The sequence below is a fragment of the Hemiscyllium ocellatum genome, chromosome 4 (assembly GCF_020745735.1).
Source record: "Hemiscyllium ocellatum isolate sHemOce1 chromosome 4, sHemOce1.pat.X.cur, whole genome shotgun sequence".
Taxonomy (NCBI): Eukaryota; Metazoa; Chordata; class Chondrichthyes; order Orectolobiformes; family Hemiscylliidae; genus Hemiscyllium; species Hemiscyllium ocellatum.
Genome location: NC_083404.1, coordinates 88170824 through 88182611, shown reverse-complemented (window position 1 = coordinate 88182611; position 11788 = coordinate 88170824). Strand labels below are relative to the sequence as shown.

The window sequence follows — 11788 nt, the reverse complement described above, 5'->3', positions numbered from 1 at the left end:
GCTTGCTGTAAAATGTTAGTTTTTTTTTCCTCAGGGTCAGCATCTCATTCTTCTAGGTCAGAACTGGAATCCATCTTGTCCCACCAAAAATTCATAAGTATTGTCAATCCTGGTAAGTGGACCAGGAGTAACCAAACTAAATGTTTGCAAAAGATAGTGTCGTAATTGCTTACTCATTACTTTCAATTAAATTTTTCATTGTGTATACAGATACTCCTATTTAATAAAATCATATCATACATCTAACACTAATAACTAATCCAATCTGTTAGGAGTTACATTGCGAACTAGCAATGGTTTTTAAATTTTTAGACAAATCTTATCTGATGAAGAGCAGAGCTCCGAAAGCTAGTGCTTCCATATAAACCTGTTGGACTGTAATTTGATGCTGTGATTCCGCCACATCATGAATTTCCTTGAACTAGACATGACAGCTGTAGTTCAATACAGTTACCAGTAATTTGAGACAAATGCTAATAAAGTGATTATGCAAAAGTCATTTCCTTAGCTTGTTCCCACCCACCCCCCACCCCGCAATTTGATGACCTGTCTATTTAGAGAGAGCTGAAATTAATTTGGATTAAATTTAAACCTGTTAACTTTGAAATAGAATTAATTTGGATTCACATTGAACTTGTTAATCTTTTAAAGACTAGTATCTTTTTTTAAAAAAAATGTTTTTAACTACCAAAAGACCACCTTTAGCAGCAAACGATATTGGAAAATTGTCAGGACGAGTTGCAAAGATTTTTACCTTCAGGCACATTGCATTCATTATGAAGGACCATTGAATCTTTTTGAATGCTTATTTTGACAAATAGCTATATCAGCTGATGGTGTCAAATGGTATTACAGGTAATGTTTCTCCCATCAAAGCACAAAATTGTATTTTTAAAATAGCTGGTTTTGCAATTATGCCAAACCAATTTTGAAATTTAATTTGTTCTTCATCCCACTGAGACTTCGACTGAGACCACAGCTGTGTTGACCTTGCTGTCAGCAGCCATAGTGTAGAAGTGAAAAGAACCTGTTTTGAATTTCAAACAGCTGACTGAAAAACGAGATGTACATCTCAGCTGTCTGGGGTTGGTGAAGCCTAGGTGAAAGTTAAATATACTTGGATGTTTTTTTTTCCATAATCCCATAACAGAGTAGGAAAACTTCTATTCCTGGCTTTTGACTGTTTCTGCCATCAGGTGAGCAGGATGCGTGGGTTTCACAACCACATGTAGTAGTTTTAATGGGCATGGCAATGGAGCATTCTGTTCTGTCCCCTGCATTGCCTTTTGCTGCCATGTTTCTTTTTTCTGGTACTATTTAGAATAGAAGTTTTAATTTTTCCATTGTAGATGAAACCTGATTTGAATATTTTTTTTAAAAGTTTGGCATTAAAAAGATGTGAGCTATCCAATTATCTAACGTACAATGGCCTAAAAGTTAGGTTAAAAAGTCATTCACTGGACCTGCAGCCTGTTAACTTGGAATGGCTTTAATTCTTTTAATCATTCATGATTAACAACCCCTCTCTTGCCGCCTCTTCTATTTGCATTAATGATTTGCCTTTAATGTTAGGGAAATTATTGAACTTAAGACTCATCAGCTCATCATCAAAGCAGTGGCTTTCGAATTTTGGTTGATCAGACACTGTGCGAATGTCAGTAATTCTAGGGACCCACTTTTTTTTTGAAAGCTAAAGTTAGCTATCTAAAAGAAAGTAATACTAGAGGGCATAGTCTAAAACCTAGGACCTAACTGTTCAGGAAAGATCTTAGGAAGCACTTCAATGCACAATGTGGGAGAAGTTTAGAGCTCTATTTCACAAGTAGCAGCTAATGCTGGAGTAGTTGTTAAATCAGACATACATAAAGATTTCGTTAAGTAACGGTGTTAAAAGATATTGGCCAAAAGCAAGTATATAAGAAGTAGGAGCAGAAATTTAGGCCATTCAGCCCATCAAGTCTTCTCCATTATTCAGTCATGGCTGAAAAGTTTCTCAACCCCATTCTCCTCGTAACCCTTGATCCCCTTGTTCACCAAGAGCCTATCTATGTCCATCTTAACTATGCTCCATGACCTGGCATCCATAGCCTTCTGTGGCAATGAATTCCATAAGTTCACAACCCTCTGATTGAAGAAGTTTCTACAAGGTCTTCCCTTTACTCTCAGGATGCACCCTTGTGTCCTTGTCTCTCCTACCGATGGAAACATCTTCCCAACATCCACGCTGTCCAGGTCATTCAGTATTCTGTAAGCTTCAATTAGAATGCGCTCTCATCCTTTTAAATTTCATTGAGTATCATCCCATAGTCCTCCAAAGTTCCTCATCTGTTAAGCTTTTCATTTCGAGGACCATTATTGTGAACCTTCTCTGAATCCACTCCAGAGCCAGTACATCCTTGCTGAGATGTGGGGACCAAATCTGCACACAATACTCCAAATGTAGTCTGACCAGAGCCTTCTAGAGCTTCAGGAGTACATCCCTGCTTTTATATTCAAGTTTTCACAAAGTAAATGCCATCATTGCACTTGCCTTCTTAACTATGACTTAACCTGCAAGTTTACCATGAGAGAATCTTGGACTAAAACTCCTAAGTCTCTTTGCACTTCAGACTTCTGAATTTTCTCCTCATATAGAAAATAGTCACATGCTTGTATTCTTCTAAATAAAGTACATGACAGTACTCTTTCCCACGTTGTACTCTGTCTGCCACTTACATAGTCACAATAATTGTTAAGAAGGTCATCTAAAGTAAAATATTGAGATAGATGTTGACCCTATAAATCTGAGGACTAAGGACCTTAACAGTTTGACTTTCCTGTGCAGTAGTTGCTGTCATTTTCACAAATTTATGATGAACACCTGCAGTTTCTCTATTTTTACAAGTCCAAAATAGCGATCGCTATCTACGCTGAGGAAATGATGCATCATTGGAGTTGCTATCTGTTCAAGGGTTATTCAAATAGAGCAAGGTGAATGTGGGTACTGCAGATGCTGGAGTTTAGGGTCAAGATTAAAGTGGTGCTGAAACAACACAGCAGATCAGACAGCATCCAAGGAGCAGGGAAATTGATGTTTCAGGCAGAAGCCCTTGGCAGGTTTGACAGCATTTGTAGAGATAGTAAACAATTAATTTAGATGATGTTTTTAAATCTGGTATGACTCTTCAGAACTAGTCTTTGGTGTTGGAATATTTGTGGAGATAAGCTTCAGTCTTTGATGTCACAGAGCTAGCTGAACACTGATAAACTGAAGTTCATGTATGGTTCTTTTTAAGTTGGTTAAACTACTAGGTTTACATGTCAATTGAATTCTGCTGTCTTAAAGGGCAAGCAAGTATCCTCTCTTCAGGAGGAAGCAACAGGAGTTCATTCTAAAGCTTTGGTAATTAACAAAGTTTAGTTGATTTCCACCAACAGCTGAGATTGCTGTATGGTGAGTGGTAATTAAGGAAACTTCCCTTCTGAAACTTGGGCAGCTAATTTTGCAAGTTTCATTTGATGCATGGATCTAAAGGTATAAGAAGAGTTAATGAGTAAATGGAGGCATTTAGATTTTATGTCAAGTCAATATGGGAGAGTCTGTTTTATACATTTTCGTAAATGGTCATGTTCAATGTTATGTACGTAACAAATCTGCCCACTGTTAAGTTTTATCAGTTCACAGTAGCCATTTTTATAAGAATAGAATGCTGTGTACTTATTCCACAGTCAGTAATGAGGCTATTTAAATTAAAAAGTACCTTGGAGTTGGGGAAAATCAAGTATAAATTTCATAAATAATATTTATTACCCACCATTACAAAAAATGTTCACCATGTACAATGTGAACGCTGCTATACTCACAAAATCAAAACTTATTTGCACAAAAATCTAAACATTTCTACAAAATTGAGTGGTTTCTTGGCCTTTTAAACATCGTACGTGAATTAGGAGCAAGAGGCAGCAATTCAGCCCCTCCACCATTTAATACTCCAGATGCAGTTACATCAATGCCTTCTACAACTGCAATAACATTTTCCTACTTTTATACTCCATTCTTTTAGCAATAAGTGCCAGAGTTCTATTTGCCCTCTTACCTGTTGTACCTGTTTTTGTACTTAGTTCGTTTATCTGATCCTCTAGTCTGATCTGATGTATCAATATCTACTAACCATTGCTCAGTCTTAGTGATGTCCTTCATCATGGTTGTGATCAAAGTTTGGAAATGTGGGAACTTGAGCCTCAGTGCTTCACCCTTCAAACCTGGTAGTCTGGTGAAGGATTTTTATTGTCTATTAAGTATCAAAATACTGTAATTTTAGTTGTTATGTACTTCACCTCAAACCAGTTGGTTTAATCTTATGTTTACAACCTCTTTTGGTGCTGTGAAAACAGGCAAGTGCATTGTTTGCACACCATGTGACTTTTCCCTTTCAACTAGTTGTAAAATGTTTAAATTAGTTGTATTTCTATATTCTGTTTTTGCCTATGCATTTGGTATTTAAAGGCAGTGTGGATATCGGTTTTACCATGTATGCTGATAAGTTTTATTTATTTGCAGCTTCAACTATGGGTTGCATAAAGAGCAAGGAGGACAAAGAGCCGGCTATGAAATACAGACCAGGTGATGCTACTGGAACTGTTGGTACACACATTACTCAGTATGGTCCTGATCCCACCCAGCTAACACAGTCACCAGCATCAAAAGGACCATCTGGTAATTTCAACAAGCATTCCATGGCACCATTTGGTGGGTCCGCTGGTATGGCGCCTTTTGGAGGGGCCTCTTCATCATTTACAGTTGTCCCCAGTCAGTACCCAAGTGGTGTTACAGGTGAGTTACAGCACCAACTTTTGAGAAAATGATCTGCTTCTCTACATTATCATGCAACCATTTGCAGACAGATTCTCATGCTACAATGACTTAATATCGCAAAATAATTTGTTAGATTTCTACAAATGGCTGAAGTGTTTTAAAGTTCCATTTATGGGAGTTTGCCAGGGTCTGCAGATACTCTGCATTTTTAGATTAGACTTAGTGTGGAAACAGGCCCTTCGGCCCAACAAGTCCACACCGACGCGCCGAAGCGCAACCCACCCATACCCTTACATTTACCCCTTACCTAACACTACGGGCAATTTAGCTTGGCCAATTCACCTGACCCGCACATCTTTGTGACTGTGGGAGGAAACCGGAGCACCCGGAGGAAACCCACGCAGACACGGGGAGAACGTGCAAACTCCACACAGTCAGTCGCCTGAGTCGGGAACTGAACCCGGGTCTACAGGCGCTGTGAGGCAGCAGTGCTAACCACTGTGCCACCGTGCCGCCCGCGGGGGCAAAACCTTGTATCTCTGAATAATAGAACTTTGAGAAGAAAAATCTGATGGATGTATTAATGATCATTAGTTGTGAAGTTCAGAAGATTCCTTTGGATAATCAAACCATAGATGTAAGTTTAGCTGTAGAGTTGCAAGCTGTGCACTTCAAGAGTGAGATGCAAACAAGTGTCAGGTCCCAAAATTCCTTTGGAATGGATTTTAGACTTACAAGTTGATCAAACATCGAGGTGCATTTTTGCCTTGTAGAAATTTATATTTTTAAAAAAGTGCAATTGCCACAATTTCATTATGTCTTTCACATTTGGGCAGCATAAAGCAAGGAAGCAGATGTATAGATGAAAGCAATGAGGGAGGACAAGATTTGAGATTTATAACTTTTTTTAAAATCAAGGTATAGTGGAATTCTGTCAGAGTGGTAGAGGCAAAATCCCTCAACATTTATGTCATATTTAAATGTACTGTTGCAATGCAAAGGCATACACAATAATAGGCTAAGTGCTGGAAAATGGGATTAGAACGGTTATGTGCTTACTTTTGGCTGGTGCCAACTCAAAAGGGCTTTTTTTTTCTATGCTGTAGACCTCTTTTGAACGAAGACTTCCATCATGGCTTTTGTTTTCACTTGTGATTTTATGTTCTTGGCTGAGTTTTCATTTGACTTGAAATTTAGCTGCCTCAGTGTTTACACACAAGCTAAAAGCATGATAGCTACAGGTATAAGTGTGATAAAAAATATTTTGAGCTTTGCTTCTTACATGTGGGACAAATGTTTTGGGCATGGTGATGAAGTGCTGGTTTCTCCAGCAATTTATTTCTTTTGTTTGAGCTCCAGCCTTGGCAATTCTTTGTTTTATTGTATGCTAGTGAGATAAGATGTGATGCATATGGGCAAGTTATTTCGTGCAGCTAGTGAATTTACAAAGACATTGTTAAAGCAAATCCCATTTATTCACTCGATCTCTGTTCTCAGAAATCTTAATAAATAATGCACCCAACTGTGTGCGCTAGCTAACTTGATTTTGGTATTGCTTTTCTTTCTCTAGAACTGCTATCTTCAGAAGCTCACCTTTATCTTAGCTTACAGCTCTAGCACAGAACTGCACCTTAAAGTCTCCCAATTTGAAACCTCACTGTCTGTCCATTTGTCTCTCTTTCTCCTATATTCTTGAGTATTCACAGGAAGTGGAAGGGTGGGGCCTCCGACTTCTTTGTTCAGATATTCGCCAGTAGGCTTGTCAACCAAACAGACCTACCACTTCTTCCAAGAGTATATTCTCAGCAGCCATCCTGGGTTCACATGAATGGAATTATTCCTACTGTAACAGGTGTGTTTTTTTGTTAGGCCATCAGAAAAAAATAATTGCTTAATGGTCCCCATTATTGTGGACATTAAGGATAGTTAATTAATACATAAAACCTTATGTTTACTTCTGCAGACTTTTTAAAATTAGCTTCTTATAAATTATCTTTTTTGAAGAAAAATGCTCATTGATGATAACTCCATCCCAAATCCTTCGTGTAAACCAAAATGATCAAAAATTCAAATCTTGATAAATCATTAAAGCAGTATTCCTGGCTATAACACTGGTTCCTTTTTATGATCACTACCTTAGTGTATTTGTTATTGTAGGTAAGGAATTAGATTCTTGATTTGGAGGTGCCAGTGTTGGACTGAGGTTAAAAAATTCAAGTTAAAAATCTCATAACACCAGGTTATAATCCAACAAGTTTATTTGGAAGCACTAGCTTTCAGAGCGCTGCTCCTTCATCAGGTGATTGTGGAGAATAAGATCATAAGTCATAGAATTTATAGCAAAAGTTTACAGTGTGATGTAACTGAAATTATATGTTGAAAAAGACCTGGATTGTTTAAGTCTGATCTTTTAGATTGAGCACGTTGGTTTCAGTTCTTTCATATGTAAATCGCAGAACTTTTTAAAAGTTATACACTCAAGTCAGTTGTTAAAGTTCACTTCACTTGAGAATGTAATTTTTAAAAAGTTCTGCGATTTACATATGAAAGAACTGAAACCAACATGTTAATTCTAAAAATGAGCGACTTACAAGCAGTCCAAGTCTTTTTCAACATATAATTTCAGTTACATCACACTGTAAAGTTCTGCTATAAATTCTATGACTTATGATCTTATACTCCACAACCACCATCGCTCCAAAAGTTAGTGCTTCCAAGTAAACCTATTGGATTATAGCCCTGTGCAGTTAGTTTTAAAATTAGACTCTTGTTTCCTTCAGGGCTAAGCCAAATAGTCTGTTCAACATACGCAGTTGAATTTAACAGAAGTATTGTACAGGAAATGAGTTCCAGATCCCCACCACCCTTTCAATGAAAAATGTTTTTCTCTCATCCCCTCTAAGCCTCCTGAACCTTCCCTTAAATCTATCACTCTGATCATTAATCCCTCCATCAAGGGAAATTTTTCTTCCTGACTGCCAGTCTATGCTCCTCATAATTTTATACATCCTAACCATGTCTCCTCTCAATCTCCTCTGCGCCAAGGAAAACAATCCCAGTCTGTCCAATCTTTTCTCATAACTAAAATTCTTCGGCCCAGGGAAAGTCCTGGTATATCTCCTCTGCACCCTCTCCAATGTGATCGTATTGTGGATTTTAGAGCTGCAAACAGTACTTTAGCTATGACTCAACCAATGTTTTGTACTGTTTCAGCACAGGCTCCCTCTCAAACTCTATGCTAGGCTAATAACGGCAAGTATTCCACTTGGCACCTTAATTATTTTATCTATCTGTTCTGCTACCTAAGGGGACTGGTAAGCATACACACCAAGGTTCCTCTGATTCTTGGTGCTTTCCGGGATCTGACCATCCATCATGTATTTTCTTGCCTTGTTTGTCCTGCCCAAGTAGATCATCTTGCACTTGTTTGGATTGAATTCCATTTGCCACTGTTAAGCCCATCTGACCAGTCCATCTATCTCCTCCTAACGCTGTTATCCTCACTATTTGCTACACGATGGATTTTCATATCACCTGCAACTTGTTGATCAACCCTCCTAATTCAAATCTAAGTCGTTTTTATATACCACTACCAGCAATGGCCCCAACAGTGATCCTTGTGGAACCCCACTGGATGCAGGCTCTCAGTCACGCATACCCCTCTCAATCATACCCTCTGCTTCCTGCCATTCAGCCAATTCTGGATTCAGTAGCCGAACTTCCTTTGAGCTTAATGTGATTGATTTTCATGCTGGAATCAGATGGGAAAGTTGACAAAACAGTTTGGATTCATGTATTCCTCCTCTTATTTCTTATCTTTGGAAGAAAACTACTGATGCTTGGAGTGATGTCCGAGTAGAAAAGATCATCAGTGGGAGCCCACCGAGACGTCCTGGGAGCTGTTGTGCTGAATTTTATACATTCCTTGAAAAGCAGGATACTATTTGGTATCCTGTATCAAAGTTGTGTGTAGCAGCAACCTTTCAAACCTGTGACCCATATTACCAAGAAGAATGAGTAGCAGATTCACAGAACACAATCACCTGCAATTCCTCCTCTCAGCTGCATACCATTCTGACTTGCAACTGTATCATCCTTCCTTCATTGTTACGTGCTCCTGAAAGCCCCTGCCCAGCAACAGTGTAGGTATACTACACCCTAAGGACTTCAACAATTCAAGAAAGTGACCCAGCACACTCTTCTGCAAGCCAAACGGGCAATGACAGCAGCTGCTGGCCTAGTCAGCAGCATCCCCACACTCCATGAATAGGTTTTATTTAAATAAAATTGTTCATTAAGCAAAAGTACAATAATTCAAATTGAAAGTAAACAGGTTAGTCATTTGATGAGGAGCTGACTGTTAAAGATCAACAATTGAGTAGGAGTGATACTTTATGCAGAAGGTCAATGACTTTGGAACAGAGCAGGTTTCTGCCTTAGGAAGTAGCAAGAAAGATGTCTTGGAGTTTGATTGATCAACCAAATCACCAGTTCACTGCTAGTGAAGAAATAAAGGTTCACTCTTACAACTAGGATTGAGATTGTGCCAAAGGAGTTTATTTTAAAGATGGATCTTGATCTTAATGAGGCTGTCCTTGGAGCATGGTTCAGTTTTGATTTCAAAATTACTAGACAGATGGAAGGCATCTAATGCAAAGTTTTGAGGTTAATTCCTGAAAATTGAGGATAGAGTCATGAGTTAAGTATCAGAAGGGGTTATTGTCTTGGAAAAAAAGTATAAGGATTGACATGATGCTCTCTAACATCTTCACAAATAAGAGACCACTTAATCCAAGAAGGATCTTTTGTCAAAACCTCCAAATTTGAGGACCAATGAACAGTCTAATATTAATGCTAAAATAAAATGGGCAATTTTCAAAAGATGGTAATAAAATTGGTCAGATTACGAACTGGTTTACTGGAACAGAAGCGTGTTGAATTCCTTTAAGTATTAAATTATCTACACTTAGAAAAATATATCCTGTGCTTTTAAACGCAGAAACAAAGTAAACAAAAAGGTAAAATGTCTCCATATTAAAGGTGTTAAAGAATGCAAGCTCCAAAAACTCAAGGGTGCTGAAGTCTGTTTTTATACGTGTTTCCTTTCCCTTTCTGACTCCATCTTTTCATCTAATCTAGTGGCTCAGTGGTTAGCACTGCTGCCTCACAGCACCAGGGTCCCAGGTTCAATTCTAGCCTCTGGTGACTGTGCAAACTCCACACAGACATTCTCCCCGTGTCTGTGTGGGATTCCTCCGGGTGCTTCAGTTTCCTCCCACAGTCCAAACATGTGCAGGTCAGGTGAATTGGCCATGCTAAATTGCCCATACTGTTCGGTGCATTAGTCAGAGGGAAATGGGACTGGGTGGTTTACTCTTCAGAGGGTCGGTGTGGACTTGTTGGGCCGAAGGGCCTGTTTCCACACTGTAGAGAATCTCATCAATCTTAGTTCTTGCCATGTATTCACTATACGTTCTGACTTTATCCCCCTCTATGAGAACGATCTGTGCTCAACAAAGGACTTGGTTTTATCCCTTGACATCCCTACCTTAAGGAATCTTGGGTGTAACCAAATGCTGAGCTGCTACATTGCCCGTTGTGTTAGGTGCGTTAGTCGGGTAAATATAGGGTAGGCAAATGAGTCTGGGTGGATTACTCTTCGGAGGGACAGTGTGGACTTGTTGGGCCGTACGGCTTGTTTCCATATTAATCTAATCTAATCTTGTGTCGTCTTTGCCTTGGGTCCACGTTTTTGGACAGGAATCTTCTCCCTGCCACATGAACCCTTTCACTTGTCTCTAATACCTCCCTTCCATCTGGAGCCCTCCCTCTGGCCTTTGGCCTGGAGCCGGAGCCTGGATTCCTGGTGGCAGTAGGCCCAGAGCCAGGACTTTTTATGGTGGCAGGGCAGTGCCTGGAGGAAGGATTCTTGGCAGCATTGGTGAGGCACAACAGTCATGGAGGAGGGATTCCTGAAGTCCAGAACATCTTGCAGAGACCTTGCAAAACCTTTGCCATGCTTGAGACCTAAATTTGAACAAAAGATGGACTCTGAGTTGCAAAAGAATAGAAAGAAATTACTTCATGTGCTAGATTGTGGCGACAAAACAATTTTCGCTATCTTCCTAGATCTGTGACAATAAGATCATCCATTTGTTTAGCCTGCTTTTGATCTCTACATTGAGAATTATCAATGGACATTGGTCGCCTTAATTTTTCTGTTCCCGTTGCCCACCCTAGACTGTCTTCCTCTGAGTTTTCTGCATTCCATTCCCTCAGGCCCAACCTTCTTGTTAAACCTGCTATTAAGAATGCTGTGGTTCTTACTTTGGAGTGTTAACATATCCCTGGTAGATGATATAGAAGGGTGGTGCTCCATTCACAGAAATAACTGGAACTTTTATTTTAAAATGATCTTTTAGATTAGATTACTTACAATGTGGAAACAGGCCCTTCGGCCCAACAAGTCCACACCGACCCGCCGAAGCGCAACCCACCCATACCCCTACATTTACCCCTTACCTAACACTACGGGCAATTTAGCATGGCCAATTCACCTGACCTGCACATCTTTGGATTGTGGGAGGAAACCGGAGCACCCGGAGGAAACCCACGCAGACACGAGGAGAACGTGCAAACTCCACACAGACAGTCGCCTGAGGCGGGAATTGAACTCAGGTCCCTGGTGCTGTGAGGCAGCAGTGCTAACCACTGTGCCACCGTGCCGCCCAATCTTGCTCTCATACTAGCACTTGTGACCTGGGCTTTAAACAATATTTCAATGAAGTATGATGCAAATTCAAAGAACAACCCCTCATTTTCTGATTAGGCAGTTTACAGCCTCCAGGTTTCATTATTGAATTCAATAACTTCAGATGACTGTTCTCAATTTTTCTTGCATTCTCTTCTGCTCCACCTCCTTCTTCCACAACTTTGGCTTGTTACTTTGCTGTTAGTGGAGAGGAACTATTCTCTCCCTCTCACATCTTAATT

The 11788-nt window shown here is 39.6% G+C and overlaps 1 protein-coding gene across 1 annotated transcript in view; it reads left to right on the top strand.

The window, feature by feature from the left end:
• Positions 1-11788, top strand: part of LOC132814831 (tyrosine-protein kinase Yes) — a 79196-nt gene that overhangs the window by 21888 nt on the left and 45520 nt on the right. The window contains exon 2 of the mRNA XM_060823602.1: positions 4541-4813. Within this exon, the coding sequence (XP_060679585.1) occupies positions 4549-4813 (265 nt within the window). The 5' untranslated portion in view covers positions 4541-4548. The remainder of the gene's footprint in view (positions 1-4540; positions 4814-11788) is intronic.